This window comes from Drosophila miranda, chromosome XR (genome assembly GCF_003369915.1).
Source record: "Drosophila miranda strain MSH22 chromosome XR, D.miranda_PacBio2.1, whole genome shotgun sequence".
Classification (NCBI taxonomy): Eukaryota; Metazoa; Arthropoda; class Insecta; order Diptera; family Drosophilidae; genus Drosophila; species Drosophila miranda.
The window spans coordinates 17217501-17235409 of record NC_046674.1 but is presented as its reverse complement, the minus strand read 5'-3'; the positions used below and the strand labels follow the sequence as shown (position 1 = coordinate 17235409).

Below are 17909 nucleotides of genomic sequence, written 5' to 3'. Positions count from 1 at the left end.
TTTAAGTACCGTATTAGCTCTTAAGTTGCGGCGGCCCCCTTTAAGGATGTGCTGCTACCATTATTTTATTTTTTTTTTTTAGATATAGCCAAATATAAAAAAAAAATACTTCTTACTGCCTAGATGGCTGCCATTCTATGCCCTTCGTGTGAGCAGCAGGGGAAAGCAGCTGGCCGGCAAGGCCAGGCTGGCGGGAGTTATCCTAATTGTGGTCGGATCCCCGCTGGACACGTTGTAGCTCTGCAGGAGGTTGGCCAGGAGCAGGAAGCCGAATCCTCTGACCAGATTCTGGCCAATGCACGTCCTTTTGCCAATGCTGAAGGGCAGAAAGTGGGGGATGTTCTTGCGGAGCTGGAACTCCTTCCGGTCGCTTTCGATGCCCGAATCGGAACCCCTGGAGTCCCTTCTGCCTTCTGTCGATGCCTCCAGAAACCTTTGCGGCTCGAACTGGTGCGAGTCCTCCCAGTGCTCTCGACTCCTGTTGAGCACATAGTTGTTGATGAAGACAATGGTGCCAGCGGTGACGCCATGGCCAGAGATCACCAGATCCTCGGTGGCCACATGCGGGACAATCGGAGAGGAGGAGTAGCGCAGCACCTCAAAGATCGTAGCCATCGTGTAGGGCATCTGGTGCATATCCAGTAGATTGATTTTGCGCTGCCCCTTGGCGGATACGGCATCCACTTCGTCCTGTATCCGTCTGCCCACCTGCGGATTTTTGGCTACGTAGGCCAGGGCCAGCATCACCAGATTCCCCACAGCCGAGTGGCCGCCGATGAAGTCCTCCAGCATAAAGATGATCGTGTTGCGTGAGACATCCTTGTCCTCGACCAGACTCTTGAGCAGCGCGTCTGTGAAGTCACTGTCCGGCTCATCCACATCGATGTCCAGCTCCCGGTGACTGATGATCCGATCCATGATGAATCTCCTTATGGTCGATGACCAGTGGACGATTTTGTTCAAGTGGCGCCGATAGAACGGGTAGAGCCAGGGTAGAAAGTCCAACGGATGGCCCTGATTGATCTCCCAGAAGATCTCATCAAAGTACTGCACAATCTTGTGGAACTCCTCATCGTCGTAGTCGAACCTCTGGGAGCACATGTACTGGCTGAACATATTGGCGCAGGCCCGCAGGAGAAACGTCTTCACATCGAAGGGTTCTCCGGGCACCATCTTCGCGTCTATCTCACGGATAAAGTGCTCCATTTCCTCGCAGCCGATCTGGGACATTTGCATGTAGAACGACGAGGATTCCCGTGGAGAGCAGTGCCGCCGGGCCATATTGCGGCGCTTCTGCTGGAGCTGCGACCAGTCGCAAAGGGCCAAGGAGTTGCTCCTCTCGCCCCCAAAGAGCTTGTGATAGCGCAGAAAGTCCGGTCGTCCACTGACGACCTTTCCATTCTGATTCAGGACCTCGCGGATCAGTTCCAGATTGTTGACCACCAGGCAGCGGGTATGTCCGAAGGTCAGCGAGTAAATGTCGCCATATTTCTTGGCCAACTCCGTGAATCCCTCAAAGGGATTGTCTCTGTATTTATCGAGAACATTCAGGTTTCCAATGATCGGCCACGGTCTTGGCCCTGGGGCCTGTTCATATATTTGTTCACTTTCCGTAGAGGATTTTCCGTTCCTTATGGCTACGCACACGCGTCGTCGCGATTTGTATAGAATCCGCATGTAAGACGTGACTATTAAAGCCAGTAAAATGACCAAAACCGAATAGACTGCAGACATTTTCGCGTAGTTCTTGCCACTTGGGCACATAAACAGCAACTGCTGATGGCCCAGCGAATCGAATCAACAGGTAACCTACGTCTAGGGTCCTTCTCAAGGCTCTGAGAATGTTCCAGACATACCTGGAACCTTGGGCCAGAACTACCTGTAACTCTAAGGGTTTTTTTTGCCTTTTGCAAGGAGAACATGTATCGTCTTGAACGAGACACTGATAAGAGAGGGACGGATAAACCAGTAGGATAATGTGCATATTTATTATAGCTATTACTTGTGGATCATGGCGAAAAAGGGACACAAACCAGCTTAAGAAGCTCTGAATGGGATTAGATGGGTTTTTATTGTTATGGTAAGATTATTCCCACATTTAAAGTGCAAATTATTATTATTTTATTATTTTCTGTGATCTTATGGGGACGATCCCTAAAACTAAGATATTCTATGTGGGTGTACTTATTTTGCTTCTTTCTATGTCAGACTTTATTTGGAATTACTCTTTGAGTTTATCCTCCGAAAAGGGACCCATGTTGGCGGCATAGGCCATCATGGCTGGAATGGAGCTTTGCTCGTAGTTTCCGGTGAACAGATGCTCGAAGGGACCCGAGGCGAAGACGCCCACATCCTCGGCGCCATGGGTCTCGCTGCTCAGCGGAACAGTGGCCTGGAAACGGAAATCCGCAGCCGTTGTGTCCACATGGGAGAGATCCAGGCGTCCGTTGTCAGTGCTGTAGGTATTCGCGCCGCTGCCAGGGCCATTGGCATACGAGAGAATGGTGAAGGGCAGCTCGTCGTCCGCCTGATTGGGGGCCAATGAAAAGATGTTCTGGCGGCGGCTCTACAGGATAAATAAGGGAAGGAAGGACCGGTTAGAAGATTGATCGCCTGACTGAAGCAACTCTCAGCTTACAGGGTAACCATTTATGGACATGGTGTGCGAGTGATCCGATGTGACCACGATCAGAGTATCATCCTCATTTGTTAGATCCCTGGCCAGCTTCACAGCCGCCGCGAACTCCGCGGTATCCTCCAGCGCCTTGTGGGCCAGCGTGGCATGATGGGCCATGTCGATCCTGCCGCTCTCCACGAACAGGAAGTAGCCCTGATCGTTGCGACTCAGCAGCTTGATGGCCGACTCTGTCATTTCGGAGAGCGAGGGCTCCGCGTACTCCAAGTGGAAGCGCTGCCGGTCGCCGTGGTAGGGCAGATGGGAGGCGTCGAAGAGACCCAGCAGATAGTCGGTCTGGTTGAGATCCGTTTCCTTGAGGCCCTTCAGCGACCAGACATAGTTGCCCTTCGCTCCGCGATTGGCCTTGTCCTCCTGCCAGTCCTTGATCAGATCACGGCCATCGTTGCGCAGTCCCCAATTGCCCTCCTCGTCGTGCATCAGCTGATCCCGGAAATAGGCCCGTCCGCCGCCCATGATCACACGCAGATCCCGGCCCACGTTCCACTCCACCAGCTGGCGGGCAATGTCCGTGTTCACTTCGGTGCTGCAGCCGTATTCGCTGATCTGGCCGTCGTGCTCCCAGTTCCGCTCCGCGGTGTGGGCGTAGACGCCAGCCGGGGAGGCATGAGTCACGCGTGCCGTGGTCACCAGTCCCGCCCACTTGCCCGCCTCCTGGGCCCACTGGCCAATGCTCTGGGTGTGGGTGCTGGCGTCGGCGCCTCGCACACAATCCGCTCGCTCCACCTGGGCATTGACGCCAATCGTGCCGTAGTTGGCCTTGACGCCCGAGAGGTAGGCCGTGGCCGTGGTGGCCGAGTCCGGGGTGCGCTCGTCCACGGCATATGTCTTGGAGAGTCCCAGGTAGGGGAACTTCTCGAAGTAGACCTGCTTGTTGCTGTCCCCGAGGAAGGCACGTGTGGCGGCGACCGTGTGCACCGACATGCCGTCGCCGAGGAACATAATCACATTCTTGGCACGGTTCTCGTTGAGTTTTTCATGGGTGGCCAGCTTATCGGCCAGAATGGTCTGGGCCTTATCGTGCCAGAAACGTGTTTCCAGCTCCTCGTCAAGTGCCACAAAGTCGCGTGATGGCAGCAGACGGGGATGTTGGTCTATTTTTACAATCAACAAAAATTATTGAACTTTGTATTAAAATCTAATCGTTGGTTAATCAGCTATAATTACGGTTCATAAATATGGTAATGGTCTATGATTTCATTTCTGTTTTCAATAATCATCTAATCCTTGGATCTAATCCTTTGATTCAAACGAACCAGGACAGTCGTGATTCTCGGCCCTGCCATCCACAATGCCCCCACCCAATTCTCGACTTCTCGAACATCCCGTACAGATCTAATCAAATCCAAGCTATTATTCTATTTGTGCCCCAGACTCTTCAACTTTCTTTCTTCCGCCATAAATATTGATCCCATCGATATCTAATCAGTTCAATTTGACTTTCTTTCCAAAACACTTTAGCTCTTTGTCATTCATATAACCTTCCGAACCGTGTCAATTTATGATCCCATCGTTCGGATTGAAGATTTCCCCGTTTTACATCTGCTAACCTTCAAATCCAAGTACTTGATGCTTGCGATTATGAAATAATTAACATCGGAAATGATTTACGTTTGAAAGTAACTCAAAAATAGATTCCAGATAAGATTCCGATCTTAATTGGCGAACAAGATTTCAGATACATAATCGCGGGGCATTGGTTTTCTATTGGTCGTAGATAGGAGTATGCGCGTTTTGGGGTTTTCAACGAATGATCGTTGACGACCGATTGCTTTCGGTTCGTAACGTTTAACGAACGAACGGTGCCACTTACCATTCTCCTGCTCTTCGGATAGCCCGGCCCGTACTTTGGGTGGGATCGCCGAGGACGAGACCAGCGCGACCACAAGCGCCAGAGAGCCCAATATGAGAGGCACAAAAGTTTTCTGCATCTTCAGACGGTTGCCGTTAGACTGTCCAAATTAGCCGAATCGAATCGGTTATATAGCCACCGATTTTGCACACTTTGTCACTGTAATACTGCTGTATAGTACGTGTATTATATGATTGTGTTTTTGTGATTTGTGGAATCTAAAGTGGCCATCGATTAATGATTATCTCGAGTGGCGAATGGAAACGTGAGTATCACGGTCTGGCCAAGGAGGAGCCATAAATTCTAGCCCCTGGCCACTGCCCTATCGACTCCTCACACGAGCGGCACCTGATCTGGATCGGGGGCTATATAGCGGCCTGTTATGTACTGAAAAAGTACAGTATTCACTTGGCTAACGCAGTGAAAGCAACGTGGAGAGAGAAATGACTCTGACACTGAAGTTCTTTGTGGGCCTGGGCCTGATCACCCTGGCGCTGGGTGCAGCGGTGCCCAAAAGGGCACCCGTAGATGACGAGGAGTCCATGCATCCGCATCTGCCAAGGAGCGCCCGTGCCAGGACGAGCAGTGAGGAGGCGACCCAGGCGTACTGGCACGCGGCCAGCAAGCAGCTGCTGCGGGAAAAGCTGAGCCATGTGCGGAACACGAACCGGGCCAAGAACATCATACTCTTCCTGGGCGACGGCATGGGACTGGCCACGCTGGCTGCTGCCAGGAGCTACATTGGCGGCGAGGAGCAGAAGCTCTCCTTCGAGGAGTTCCCCTTCACTGGCCTCTCGAAGGTCTACTCCGTGGACAAGATAGTGCCGGACAGTGCCTGCACCTCGACCTCCTATCTGTGCGGCGTGAAGGCCAACTACGGAACCATCGGTGTGAACGGCCATGTGCTGCGTGGCGACTGCCAGGCCATGGCCAATGCCAGCAATCATGTGTTCTCCCTGGGCAAGTGGGCCATGGACAGCGGAAAGGCGGCCGGACTGGTCACCACCACGCGCGTGACCCATGCCTCGCCCTCGGGCGTGTATGCCCACACGGCGGACCGCGAATGGGAGAACAATGCCCTGCTGGAGGAGGGCTGCGGCGAGCAGGCCGAGGGACTGCAGGACATTGCCCTGCAGCTGATCTACGGGGAGGTGGGCAGCCGACTCAAGGTGATGCTCGGCGGCGGCAAGAGGAACTTCTACGATCCCGAGTTCTACGACAAGGGACGGCGCACCGATGGCCGCAATCTGGTGGAGGAATTCGAGGCGCTGGATGCTGGCAACACCTTCGTGAAGACCCAGAAGAGGCTGCTCAAAGTGAATGCCACAGAGACGGGTCGTCTGCTGGGGCTCTTCAGCAGCGGCCACATGCACTATCATGCGGAGCAGCTGGCCGATCCGGAGAACAACGAGCCGACTCTCGAGGAGATGACGGAGAAGGCCATCGAAGTGCTGGAGACCGAGGAGGAGGGCTACTTCCTCTTTGTGGAGGGCGGCAAGATCGACATCAGTCATCACGATACCATGGCGCGCATAGCCCTCGACGAGACCGCCGAACTGTCGAAGGCTGTGAAGCGGGCCCGCGAGATCACCAACCCGGAGGACACCCTGATCGTGGTCACCTCCGATCACTCGCACACGTTCAGCGTGGCCGGGTATCAGCCCCGTGGCAGCGACATCTTTGGACCGGCCAAGGCGAACGGCCTCGATAATAGGCCCTACCTGCCCCTCAGCTATGCCAATGGCAAGAGCTTCGACTATTACTACAACACGGAGACGCACCACCGGGAGGATCCCGTCGTCCTGGCCACCGGGGACTTTGATCAGCTCTTTCCAGCGATGGTGCCACTCGAGTCGGAGACGCACGGTGGCGAGGACGTGGCCGTCTTTGCCTCCGGTCCGTGGGCGCACCTCTTCACTGGAGTGTACGAGCAGAACACCATTCCGCACATGATGGCCTTTGCCGCCTGTGTTGGCGATGGGCTGACCGCCTGCCAGACCGCCACCAACTGATTGACAGCCAGAAGGACTCTTAATTAGTGCTTGACCACTTGACGATTCTCACGTCCGCTTTATCATCATCAATATCAATGAATACTCAAAAGATTGATAGACGCCTGACGCCCCGTTCCGCCTGAAAGGAGCTCAAGAAACGAAATTAGATTGGGGATTATTTGTACATTCTATAAGACATAATTTCCAATCAATAAATAGCATATAAATATATATATATAAATATGTGTATATATATATATAATCAATATAGTCGAATTTGCTTATCTGTTTTCCAAGATTTTCACATGACTTTCATGACGTTGAGGGTTTTACCCCTGGGATATTCATATAATCCCCTGTCCGTCATGCTATATCTAGATTTTCTACCTTTGAAGAGTTCCTAGGTTCCTATGTACCTAGTCTCAATACTCAATATATGTTTTCTGACCAGTCAAAGGTTCTTTACTAATCGATGACAGGATGATGAAATCCATTTAATGAAGTATAAAGTTGTACCTTTGGGCGGCTGAAGTGTGAAGTGTCTGTTATGATCGGGATCTCTGACACACCCTAGATTTATAAGGTCTACTGATTGTCATAGAAGAGAGGTATCAGGAGAAAGAGTGGTATCTGTCAGGGGCTCTCCTAATCTCTGACATATAAAACCCATAGCGTCACATGATCTATTCAATGTGTTGGGCCCCAAATAATCCTAACAAGGGGCTTATCTTTACTCATGAAATGTTTCTTTCAAGTTCTGGGAAATGCATCTGATGACGACGAAAGAGTAGAAAGCGGACTCTGATTCGTCTATCACGTCTGCTGTTTTGACAGCCCGTCTAGCTGGACGTCTGATAGACATCTTAATCTCCCAGAAGCCAAGTGACAAGAGTCACCAAATCATGTGGCAATATCAAATATATTGCGCAAAAATATATGCCCTATCTATCTGATAATTGCTGCAGATACAAAAATCGTATTTGTATCTCAGCCATTTCTGGGAAATTCAATTTGAGACCTTGTGACGGTTGAGACTCAAATCGAAAGACCTATGAAATGCCTGATGGGAGAGAAAGTCCGCTCTTGGATCGTATCATTACTAAGAAATTCGATTTGCCAATTGGATTTCCAAGAAGTCCATCTAAAAACAGTAAAAAGAGCTGGCTGGTAAAAAAAAACGAGGTCCGATCAATCTTAATGTAAAAAAAAAAAATTCAGTACTTTATTTATAACTTATTTGGCAGCTGCCTTTGTCTCAGAGAATGACCGCGTATCGATTGCCGCTCCTTGGCTGCATGAGCGTGGCATACTTCTCCTTCAGCTCGACCAGAGCCCGCTGGAAGCTCTCCATGCTGCTGCCGAGCTGGCTGGGATGGTGCTGGGCGATGGGCGCCTCGGTGGGACGCTCGCCGAGCAGAAGGATCCGCCGCCAGTCGCTGGCCTCGGAGTTGCCGCGCAGGAAGTCCTTGCCTCGATTGCCAGTGACCGCGAACACGGTCTCGTCCAGGACCTCGGGCGTTACAGTGGTCTGCTGCTGCTCCCCGGGCGTGGCCTGGGTGGGCGGTGGCGTTATGCCCGACAAGGAGGCCGACGTGGGCTGAGGCGGCTGTGGCGCTGGATTGGTTGCTGAAGCACCCAGGGAATCGAAGAGTTCATTCGGAACATCCTTTGGGGGATCGATCCGCAGCACTTGGCCATCGTGCGAGATGTGGTAGAACTGTGCGCGTCCATTTAATCCCGTTCCCGCACCCGAGGGAATCACTATGATGTTGCCCACTGCAGAGGTCAAAGCGGAGGCAGCATTTCCACCGCCTCCTCCCACCTGAGTGGATAAAAATGGTGACACGGGAACTCCCAGAGGAGGAGGGTATGACCTGATCGGTCCCGGCACTGCCGGACACGGGAAGCAATATCCAGGCGGGCCAGGGGGTCCGGGAAGACCTCTCGGTCCTGGAATGATCGGCAGATTCGGAGTGAAAGGAGGCGTGGGTGGATAGGGCCAAAAGCCGCCACCATGTCCTCCGCCAATGCCACCACCAACGCCACCGCCACCGCCGAAACCTGCTCCAGGCGGTCCCGGAGGTCCCGGTGGTCCTCGCTCTCCAGCTGGACCAGGATCACAAGAGCATTTCACCAGCGAAGCCTGAACGCCTGAGCAAATGCAAATGCCTGTAAACGAAGGATGTTTAGTTAAAGAAAGCCCGGTCCGGTCCAGCCCGTTGTCTGTCAAAACTCACCCAAAAGAAGGATAGCCAAGAGGACAGAAGATCTCATGATGTCGTTGCGGAAGAGACTGATCTGAGCAATGACCTGTGATCGGGCTTTTATAAGGTCCATCTTCAAACCGCCGCAGAGGCTGGATTGACAGACATTTAAATATGTAAATAAAATCGGAAAATACATTTTCCCGCATCACCTTTATCGGCCATAACTGTTCTTGGCCCACAGCATCGAAAGGGAAATGAGCCGCACATCAAATGGAAAAACGCTATCAACATTCATCGGTTCTGACATTTATGATAATTTATGCAACAAGTTGGCTACATACCTACATATGTATATACGAGCGTCATTAGCCAGAGACCAAGCCACGTTAGAGACTCACAAACTGGGTCAGCAGGGTTCTATTCCAATGGATACATTGTTACAGAACCATCAGCAGTGCATCTGATGTCAATCAAGTCGTAAAATTTGTTTAAATCAAACCATTTATGTGGAGGTGGGCAGAGATGGGGACCGCTTGGTGTCACATTAAACCCTTCAGTCGATACGTTTTCTTTTACGCTTCAACACTTTCAAGAAAATTCCAGCAAGCGCCGTTATAGTTTTATCAAAATTAGCATAAATTACCAAACGAATATTTGGTTCTTGTTGGACTGGAAATGAAAAGGTTCTGCCTTCTGCAGTTCCGACATGTCGGAGCATACCATTGACTACACAAAGGCCCCCGAGAATACACGCGTCATTAGTGCCCCACTCCTGCGTCCACTCCATGTATAAGTGGAGACTTCCAGGGAGCGCCATGTGACATTGGACCCCTCCAGAGCGCTTAGATAAGGGCGGGGAGGCACAGATAGCGGAACAGACAAAGGAAACTCCAACTATCGTCAGAGCATAGCCCACTCTGCCGTGCCCTATACGGACTCGAAGTATGCCCAAAATACTATCGATAATCCAAAACACAAAAAAATGTCTTTATCAATGGCGCTGTCATGGAATAATCCCAAAAGTACTTACGCCAGCTATGCCTCTGTTGCCTCCCTGCAAATCGAAAAAGACAACAAAAAAACAAAAAAAAAAAGAAAAAGAAATTGGCGCTTACGCCTCCACTCTAATAAATTGACAGATAAGCTTTTGAGAGCAAATTAACAACAAATATTGAAAAAAAAATTAAGAGACCTGATTAACAACGATGGTGATAGCATCTGATGCAGCTAGGCTGGGTGGGGGGTTTCTTGGCTTTTCATATTGAATTTATTATTTATTATTTATTAGATTATCGACTATTGCTAATCAGCACATTTCATCTGCATCGTACATAAACTTAATTGGCGCAAACAAATTCAAGTCACATTTTGTTGCAATTGCATAGATTTGATAAGTTTTCTAGGCATACAATTTAAATAATATATGTATTTTATGTCCATAACATAGACATAGGCCATAGCACGTAGCCGAACAGTACATTTTTCGAACCCTAAGATCTCAAGTGGGAGTGTTTTTCTTGTAAACAATTCGTGGAACATCAAATACTTTTAATTTTGATACACAAGAAGATGAATATTAAGATTTAGAATAAGGTTCAGTTAAGATTATGTGTTTCTGTTCTGTTACATGTTTAATTATTTTGGAGAGCGAGTTAGTTGATGAACAACAGAGAGTAATACATGTTTATAAATGATTTAATTTATCGCATTGATTAGATCAAAATGAAGTGGACGAAATTGATTAGTTTTCGAATTGATTGCCATTGTTTTATGGCATCATTAAATGCAACTAACTAAACTCTCAATTTGGATCCAATACATTTTTACAATTGATTTGAAGTTGTTCCAGTTTTGTACATGATTATCAAACGGTTGCGATATTGTATACATATGTACTATGGCCATGCCTATACATAGATAAATTGAATATATAATCTTTGGTGCGAATACATCGGACTGGCATTCATTTTCACACCAACATGAGAAGTGATCTCTGAGAAACAAACAGAAATAAACAGGGGATGCCAACACAGCGTGGGAGGTCGAATGGAGCAAAAGAAAACACTCAGAATATTGTTAACTAAAGCTCTACTAAGTAAATACAATAGTAGACTGTTTCCGATGATATACAGATCTGGGAGGGGGGGGCGCGGTTGGGAGTTGGGCGGATCATCTGATCTTCATCCTAGTCTATTTTCACATTGGAATAAATTTTGCGCACGAACAGATTCGTGCCAACATAGCCGACAGTGCCACAAATGATGCCCAAGGCGCCGCTAAACAGGGCCATGTAGCCGAAGTAAAACGCCGTCTGGAACAGGCCAAACATTCTGAAAGGCAAAAGGGATTAGAGTTCCATATTCATTCCAGAATCCAAAGGGTAGACTCACTTGGTTTTAAAGAAGAAATAGTAAAACGAGTAGGCATAAACATAAATGGAGGTGGATCCCGCCGCCATGAAACTCGTCCACTGCCATCGGTAGTCCTCTGCGTTGAGCAGGAAGTACGTGCACACAATCGTCACACAGACGGTGACAATGGTCAGGATGGTGAAGACCAGCAACATAAATCCATAGACATAGTAGATTTTGTATGCCCAAAATGAGGTGAAGATGAAGTACCTGAAAAATGGATAAATATACAAGATTACAGGATGTCTCTGCGATATTCGGAAGGTTTTTTCTTACATCTCAATGAAAATAGAGCCAAAGGGAAGGACCCCACCAAGCAGCACAATGATCAGCGGTTCCATGTACCACTTCTTCTCGGGAATGGGTCGCGGCACCGCATTCACGCGACAGGGGAAATCCGGCTGGCCATCTAGATTGCGGCCCACCACAGTGCCCACGAGGGTCAGTGGCAGGATGACGAACAGGCAAATGCACGTGACGGCCACCATGGTGCCAAAGGGAATGGCGCGGGAGGCATGGTAGCCAATGGCAATGAAATTGATGAGGAAAGCCGTACCGCAAACAGCTACAGGCACTGTGAAGGCCGAGGCCAGCATCTGTCTGATCCAAAGGCGTCCACCCAGACGGGCATAGAGCGATCCGCCAAAGTATCCATTTATGGGCGAGGTGGCGGCATACACAAATATCGCCGTGGACAGCATGGAGCCACGCTCCGTGTAGAGTTCGCCGACAATGGCAAACATGATGACGCAAAACACAACAGAGATGAGCTGATAGCCGGCTCCGACCAAAGCAGAGAAGAGCAGCGTGTGGGGTGGGGAGCGGAAGACATCGCCATGGACCTGTTTCCAGCCATACTCATCGCCCAGATCGCGCTCCATGTCGTCCACCTCCTCATCCTTGCTGTAGCGGGCGTAATCCTTGCGCAGAGTGCGCATCAGAATCATGGACACAAGGCCCACCAGGAAGATGACCATCATGAAGCTGTTGAAGATGCTGAACCAATGGATCTGTAAGAAATGAACGCGTAAAAAAAAGCAGCGCGGATGATGTCATGTATTTCTCACCCTGTGTTGGAAGAAGTTGGGATCTAGATACTTGTCGAAGCGGTTCTTGAACTCCACCTTGCTGGACTTCCAGTTGACCTCATACGAGAAATTGATCTGTGCCCCTGGCTTTAGTTCCTCCCGCCCATCCGTCGTCAGTGTGATGTCCACAATCTGCTGGCCATTGTAGCCAATGTCGAACCGTTTGTGCGTGAAGATATAGTACTTGCCATCGCGATCGTCCCGTTCGCCCACCTTGCCCCAGATGGGCAGGCCATCGATGTACATCTGGTACCAGTACTCATTCATCACCGCATAAGTGAAGGCCTTGACGCTCTCGTCCGCCAGCGTCACCATGCAGATGGTGGATCGCTGCACGTCCGTCTTGAAGTCCATCTCGTAGCCACTGAACTCCAGCTCCACTCCCTGGAGAGCCTCGCTCAGCGTCTCGTGGTAGTGGGAAATGGACGACTTCCCACCGCTGCAGAATGGCAGCGAGAAGTAGGCATACGTCTCCTGGCGATTGTGGTACGGCCCCACCGTGTTCATCCACAGGACCACTTCCTCTCTGTCATTGTACTGGAATGGGAATCGGATTGCGGAATGCGGAATGCAGTTCGGTCAGCAGTTAGCACAGGTGCATGCAAACTCACCTTGTGATTGTGCTCGTCTGCTTGCGACTGCGACACGTAGCAGCTGCCGACGACGAGCAGACATAAACAAATTGCACGGAACCGTAGCTGCTGTGGCATCGTTCCCATGCTGGCGAGAGGTGCGTGCGTTTGGTTGTCGATATTGAAGGGTTTGTTCAGCAGGAGCTGTTCCTGTGCCAAAAGTCGTTGAGTTCCCCCAACAGGATATGATGTCAAATATGTTTGTTTCAACAATAATTTTTGCCGACAGAAAAATATTTCTCGTTAAAGCTACACATTTGCTACATAATGGGAGGAAAAAGGGGGTATGTACAACAGGCAAAATGGCCCAGAAAATTCAACGCATGCTATGTAAAATCCACCCCATATTCCCAATGTACTTTGCCGATTTTGTCTTCAAGGTATGTTGTCCTCACACGCGAGGTGAAAGTTCGTACGAAACTTGCAATTTGCCTTGGCTGTTTTTGCCTGTTGTCCATACCCCTTTCTATAGCCCATTCATTATGAGCGTCTGACCTCAAAAATATACCGAAATATACCTTCTCATTTTCAAAATATACCGATGAAAATCTTACTTAACCCACTAAATCCCCTCTATTTAAACACGAACACCTTGAGTTAAACCGCGGAAAATAGTACTGTTATTAAATTCTGTTTTTATTCATCTTAAATGACCAAGATATTTTTCACCTGAACTTCGCTTAAATTTTTCAGGTTTTATTAGCTTCGTGTAGTGTATTTTAATACCCCCTGGTCTACAATGGTATTCGGTGGAATATTACTAGATAGCTAGGACCCTCTGTCCTGAACACATAATTGTATCCGACTGATATCAATATTCTACACGAATGGCTAATTATTCAACTCCTCTTTATTGAATTTTTCATAAGAAAAGGTTTAAACAAAAAATGCCAAGTTAGTTCTGGTTCGGGAACTAGAACACACGTCACTTGGCCGTCAGCTGAAGCTACCCAGCTGTACTTCATCGATTCAGTGTGGCCAGACTGAAAAGCCAACCATTTAATTCTACTTTTCGTTTATTAGTTGTAATTAAAAAGTAATTTCAAATCTGTTTGAACTCATTAAGTGGTTTGTTAACTCTCTGTTGTGAGGCCATCCTTATCATCGATGGCGTATTTTCTTGTTTATGTGTCCGCTCTTCTTCGCCGTGGCACTGGAGCTGGACGTGAGTTTGCTTTTTGTTGTGGAAGTGGGTGTACCCAGTAAATCTTTGTTGGTTCCTCCGGATCCGCTGCTACCCGTACCCCCTCCTCCTCCACTGGCAGACAGGCTTCCCTCATTCCGATGCGAGGGTGAATCTGTGGGGATAAAAGTGCTACACGTTAATGAGAGCATTTTTTAGGATATCCCAGCCATACATACATTCGTTCTTTTGGGTTATTTACAAACTAAATTTATGTAAAATAATATGCATAAAGGAATCGCCACGCGTCGGGATCTGATGGCATCTCCACCTTACCCTTTTCATCTTTTGGTGTGCTTTTGATTGTCGTGGCCCCGTCATGGGCTGTGGTCGTATGCTGGTTCATTGAGATCTGATTGTCGCTGGAGTCCTCATTCGTTATGGAGTCCGATTCACTGGCACGCTCGGCTGGCAGAAGGAAGAGATGTGTAGAATATGTTTTCTTAAAGGCTTTATCCACTTACGGTTACATATAGCCATTGAGGTAATGCTGGATTTTGAGAACAGGCGCTCGGCTTCCTTGAACTTTCGATTGCGTTTGTCGGCCTTTGAGTTGGTGGCTTTGTTGGAGGTGAGGTAGCGTTCCCAGCCGCGTATTATGTTGCCGCACAGTTGCGTGTCCTCCAGATAAGAGCCCTCGAAGGCATATATCTGGCGCTCCAGGTTGGCCAGTTGCTCCTGTGGGTCACAAGATTGATATAATTTGTTGTACAAACCCGTGTTTGTGCATGTCTCACCGAAGTTTCGGCCTTCTTTTTTATGAGGTCCGCCAATTCCCCGCGCGAGTCCAAAGTGCCACCCTTGGCGTTGGAGTTTGTTTTGCCCGACTTTTTCGGCTTGTTCCCGTTCGTTTCGCTGGCATTTTTATTTGTTGGCGAACTCATCTCCTGCCTATTTTGTATTTTTGTTTATTTTTTTTTCGTAAAATTAGGTTAAAATGTTCACACATGTAAACAATAGCGATGGTGATCAGTGTGACCGCAGATTATCAATGTACGGTCTGACCCTCCGAATATACCAAAATATACCGTTTTATTTAGAACATATACTGATGAAAAAAAGAACTTAACCCACTAAGCCCCCCTCTATTTACACAGAACAGAACACCTTGAGTTAAACAGCAAAAAAAAAATGGTACTGTTTGTAAATCCTTCAAATCCATCTCAGATCAGCAAAATTGTCCATCGACAGTAAGTGCCTAATATATTTTGCTCGCGGTTGGGTGTCACCTGGTGCACATTATCTGCAGATACATTGTTATGTGTTTGATGGAAATATCGATAGGAACTATATCGATATGAAGAGTTACATTCATTTGTCCATAGAGGGCGATGTTGTTTTGCTCACAGGCGCCGTCTGCTGGATTTGAAGTGTAAACTCAATGAAGCGGTTAGAATTTGAATTTGAAGAAATTAAATTGAATTATGCGTAATCTTCAAAATATGTAATTGAATGCATAAATTCTCACAGCCATCAATTTTAATGGATATAGTTTTTCTCTTGCGCTGCAAAGTAATTTCCCCGAAGTTTTCATATGTATATGTATTTCTAAATAATTTAATTTATAATTTTCCGCCGATGCGGCCACCACTTTACATTTAATTTCTTTTTCCGGCGGCTCTCTGCCATTGACCTCGCTCTATGGCATTTCTTTGCATGCGTATTTCCCAAACAAAAGACTGGGTTCATCTTCAGCACCACTATCATCATCATGATCATCATCGTCTAACGATCTCCATGGTGGCGGCTTTCGTAGTTTATTGACCCAAGTTCCCTTCTTCTTTTGGTGCCCAAAGTTTGTTGAACTGCCGAAAAAAAAAGTGAAGCGCCAGCTACCGTTCTAGCTGTGCCTCCGCTCTCTTCCGCTCCCTCTTCCCGCTTTCCTCTCTTTCTCTCTATATTTTTCTTTACCTTTCCCACTGCGTAGGCCTTTCGCTCTCTGTCTCTCCCTGTTTCTCTTTTACTTGGCTTCGTTTTGGGCCTTCGTTTTATGGCTCGCGCCTTGCCTATTTCACTTTCGTCATACGCGGCGTATGCGTGATTTTATTTCGCATCGCGCGCTCGCTTTTCTTTGTTGACCAACGCGGAATGAAATCTGCTTGGAAAACGATATCAAACCGAAGACGAAGACGAACTCGATTAGAAAATGAAATCATAATGCAACGGAAAGAAAAACCACTGGAAAGACAGCAAAAGCGAAACGGCAACGACCGTTGCAAGTCTTTGACTAAAACAAAGTCTGCTGCCACGTTCCACTAACAGACTGAGAGACAAGACCAACTGAACTGAACACTGATGGACTAACCGACTGATAGACTGACTGACTGACTGACTAACTGATAGACTGCCGCCTTCTATGTGTGTCAAACATTGGCGCGCGCGTTCGCCAAAAGCAAAAAAAAAAACTTTCATTTTATTTAAACAAACACACACAAGGCGCGGCCGCGGCCGCGTCTACTGCTACGGCCTGGGCCGTGGTCTTCGTCTTGGACTTGGACTTGGAAAAACTTATTTTCATTTCGGTTTTAAGCTAACATCTTGGCAGTGCCACCCGCCCCTCCCCTACCCACCCTTCCGCTCTTGCCAATTGACTCCAGTTTACAATAATTTTTATGATGAATTGCTTGGCCGCGTGTGAAATCTGCAGTAGGCAGCGGCAGCAGCAGCAGCAGCAGCAGCAGCAGCAGCAGCAGCAGCAACGGCAGCAGTCGCGCCACTGGCTGGGGGAAAAGTGGAAAACTGCCAGAAAAGTGGAACACAGCTAAAGAAGCAGCAACAACGTTGCAAGTGCAACGGCAGCGACTGCAGTGGTTGAGGCAGAGGCAGAGGCAACACTCTCGACTAATTAGCTGCGTTTTAGAAATTCAGGCGGCAATGAAAACAAAATCGAGTTCAATGCTTGCCACGATGACGCTGTTGTTGCTGCCGCTGCTGCTGCTGCTGTTGCAAGTGTGTTTTCGACTTTTCCAAGAATTTCACATATAGCAGCGCTTTCCCGAGTGAAAATGAGTCTGCCAGATTTTGGACAGAAATGGAAAACTGCTTAAAAATGCTTAGCAAAAAGGAAAGAAAATGCTAGATTTAAGCAACGAGCGGGAAAAGCTAGGCCACAGAAAAATCTATACTGAAACTGAAGCAAGGAAAGGAAAATTAAGAATCTATCAAATTGATTCAGAAAATTATTTACCCCAAAAAAAAAGAAAAACCGAAGCTTAATAATGGCATTCATTAATCGAAGAGCAGGGAAAGAAATCAAATCATTTAACCCTTTGTGGATGGGTGGCGGGTGGCAAGGGCAGAGGAAGCAGCGCCGGCACCAGCAGTGACATCATACACGTAGTAAGAGATAGCAACAGAAAATGCACTTGCCGTAAAGCATTCACACACTCGCACACTCGCACAAAAGCTAAGTCAAAGCTCTCTTAAACTAGCGGGCTGCTCTCTTTTACACGAAACTCTCTTTCTCTTGCACTATAAATCAAGCGCACTCATTCGTTCGCCTGCTCTCTCTCCCTCTCTGTCTGTTTGGCCAAAGCTCTAGTTTTTGTTGTTGTGCAAAATGCCGGAAGAAACTTGATCTTGATTATTTTCTATGCACTCGCGCTCTGCTCTGTGCTTGTGAGTGTGTGAGAGAGCGAGCGCGAGCGAGTGCGCAAAAAGTTCAAGTTGAATGTCGCGGCCATCATGGGGGGCTGTCTCTCTCTCTCTCGCTCTCTCTCTCTGTCTTTCTATCGCAGCCCATGTGTGTGGGGCGTCACAATTTGCATTTGCTGTGTGGGCCTCTCGCGTGCAGTTTTTTTTTCCGTTTCGTTTCGATTTTGTTCTAAACAATTTGAAAGCTTTTTTC

At 48.2% G+C, this 17909-nt stretch overlaps 6 protein-coding genes across 7 annotated transcripts; 1 reads left to right on the top strand and 5 right to left on the bottom strand.

Moving 5' to 3' along the window:
* Positions 1-106: 106 nt before the first annotated feature.
* On the bottom strand, positions 107-1783 carry LOC108165315 (cytochrome P450 307a1). Its single transcript, XM_017301349.2, has one exon. It carries the CDS (start codon positions 1762-1764, stop codon positions 136-138), a length of 1629 nt encoding a protein of 542 aa, XP_017156838.2. The 5' UTR covers positions 1765-1783; the 3' UTR covers positions 107-135.
* Positions 1784-1979: 196 nt separating this feature from the next.
* On the bottom strand, positions 1980-4721 carry LOC108150909 (membrane-bound alkaline phosphatase). The gene is made up of 3 exons (XM_017279233.2): positions 4509-4721; positions 2639-3789; positions 1980-2566 (listed from the first exon to the last, which is right to left on the bottom strand). Exons 1-3 carry the CDS (start codon positions 4624-4626, stop codon positions 2222-2224), a joined length of 1614 nt encoding a protein of 537 aa, XP_017134722.1. The 5' UTR covers positions 4627-4721; the 3' UTR covers positions 1980-2221.
* Positions 4722-4758: 37 nt separating this feature from the next.
* On the top strand, positions 4759-6775 carry LOC108150910 (membrane-bound alkaline phosphatase). The gene has a single exon (XM_017279234.2). The coding sequence runs from the start codon at positions 4991-4993 to the stop codon at positions 6557-6559; it is 1569 nt and encodes a 522-aa protein (XP_017134723.1). The 5' UTR covers positions 4759-4990; the 3' UTR covers positions 6560-6775.
* Positions 6776-7767: 992 nt separating this feature from the next.
* Positions 7768-9036, bottom strand: LOC108150912 (collagen alpha-2(IX) chain). Its single transcript, XM_017279237.2, has 2 exons — positions 8779-9036; positions 7768-8710 (listed from the first exon to the last, which is right to left on the bottom strand). The coding sequence occupies exons 1-2, from the start codon at positions 8942-8944 to the stop codon at positions 7797-7799; spliced, it is 1080 nt and encodes a 359-aa protein (XP_017134726.2). The 5' UTR covers positions 8945-9036; the 3' UTR covers positions 7768-7796.
* A 978-nt stretch (positions 9037-10014) lies between these two features.
* Positions 10015-13174, bottom strand: LOC108150908 (transmembrane 9 superfamily member 3). The gene is made up of 5 exons (XM_017279232.2): positions 12859-13174; positions 12227-12784; positions 11436-12169; positions 11139-11369; positions 10015-11078 (listed from the first exon to the last, which is right to left on the bottom strand). The coding sequence occupies exons 1-5, from the start codon at positions 12964-12966 to the stop codon at positions 10934-10936; spliced, it is 1776 nt and encodes a 591-aa protein (XP_017134721.1). The 5' UTR covers positions 12967-13174; the 3' UTR covers positions 10015-10933.
* A 703-nt stretch (positions 13175-13877) lies between these two features.
* Positions 13878-15056, bottom strand: LOC108150915 (chromatin modification-related protein MEAF6). 2 transcript variants are annotated; one of them, XM_033386847.1, is made up of 4 exons: positions 14800-15056; positions 14527-14740; positions 14339-14470; positions 13878-14194 (listed from the first exon to the last, which is right to left on the bottom strand). In XM_033386847.1, exons 1-4 carry the CDS (start codon positions 14944-14946, stop codon positions 14004-14006), a joined length of 684 nt encoding a protein of 227 aa, XP_033242738.1. In that variant the 5' UTR covers positions 14947-15056; the 3' UTR covers positions 13878-14003. The 2 variants fall into 2 exon arrangements, with proteins under 2 accessions (XP_033242738.1, XP_017134729.1); XM_017279240.1 differs by having other exon boundaries at positions 13878-14177; positions 14800-15054.
* Between the last annotated feature and the right edge of the window lie 2853 nt (positions 15057-17909).

What these genes read in the sequence shown, in the direction of transcription:
- LOC108150908 (XM_017279232.2), bottom strand. Translation starts at nt 12,966, where the DNA reads ATGGGAACGATGCCACAGCAGCTACGGTTCCGTGCAATTTGTTTATGT. An exon ending in CAGACGAGCACAATCACAAG is followed by an intron (nt 12,785 to 12,858) that starts GTGAGTTTGCAT and finishes TTCCCATTCCAG; the next exon opens with TACAATGACAGAGAGGAAGT. An exon ending in CCAACTTCTTCCAACACAGG is followed by an intron (nt 12,170 to 12,226) that starts GTGAGAAATACA and finishes CATTTCTTACAG; the next exon opens with ATCCATTGGTTCAGCATCTT.
- LOC108150912 (XM_017279237.2), bottom strand. Translation starts at nt 8,944, where the DNA reads ATGTATTTTCCGATTTTATTTACATATTTAAATGTCTGTCAATCCAGC. An exon ending in CTTGGCTATCCTTCTTTTGG is followed by an intron (nt 8,711 to 8,778) that starts GTGAGTTTTGAC and finishes CTTCGTTTACAG; the next exon opens with GCATTTGCATTTGCTCAGGC.
- LOC108150910 (XM_017279234.2), top strand. Translation starts at nt 4,991, where the DNA reads ATGACTCTGACACTGAAGTTCTTTGTGGGCCTGGGCCTGATCACCCTG.
- LOC108150915 (XM_017279240.1), bottom strand. Translation starts at nt 14,946, where the DNA reads ATGAGTTCGCCAACAAATAAAAATGCCAGCGAAACGAACGGGAACAAG. An exon ending in AAAAGAAGGCCGAAACTTCG is followed by an intron (nt 14,741 to 14,799) that starts GTGAGACATGCA and finishes TGTGACCCACAG; the next exon opens with GAGCAACTGGCCAACCTGGA. An exon ending in CTCAATGGCTATATGTAACC is followed by an intron (nt 14,471 to 14,526) that starts GTAAGTGGATAA and finishes TCCTTCTGCCAG; the next exon opens with CCGAGCGTGCCAGTGAATCG.
- LOC108165315 (XM_017301349.2), bottom strand. Translation starts at nt 1,764, where the DNA reads ATGTGCCCAAGTGGCAAGAACTACGCGAAAATGTCTGCAGTCTATTCG.
- LOC108150909 (XM_017279233.2), bottom strand. Translation starts at nt 4,626, where the DNA reads ATGCAGAAAACTTTTGTGCCTCTCATATTGGGCTCTCTGGCGCTTGTG. An exon ending in ATCCGAAGAGCAGGAGAATG is followed by an intron (nt 3,790 to 4,508) that starts GTAAGTGGCACC and finishes TTGTAAAAATAG; the next exon opens with ACCAACATCCCCGTCTGCTG. An exon ending in TGTCCATAAATGGTTACCCT is followed by an intron (nt 2,567 to 2,638) that starts GTAAGCTGAGAG and finishes TTTATCCTGTAG; the next exon opens with AGCCGCCGCCAGAACATCTT.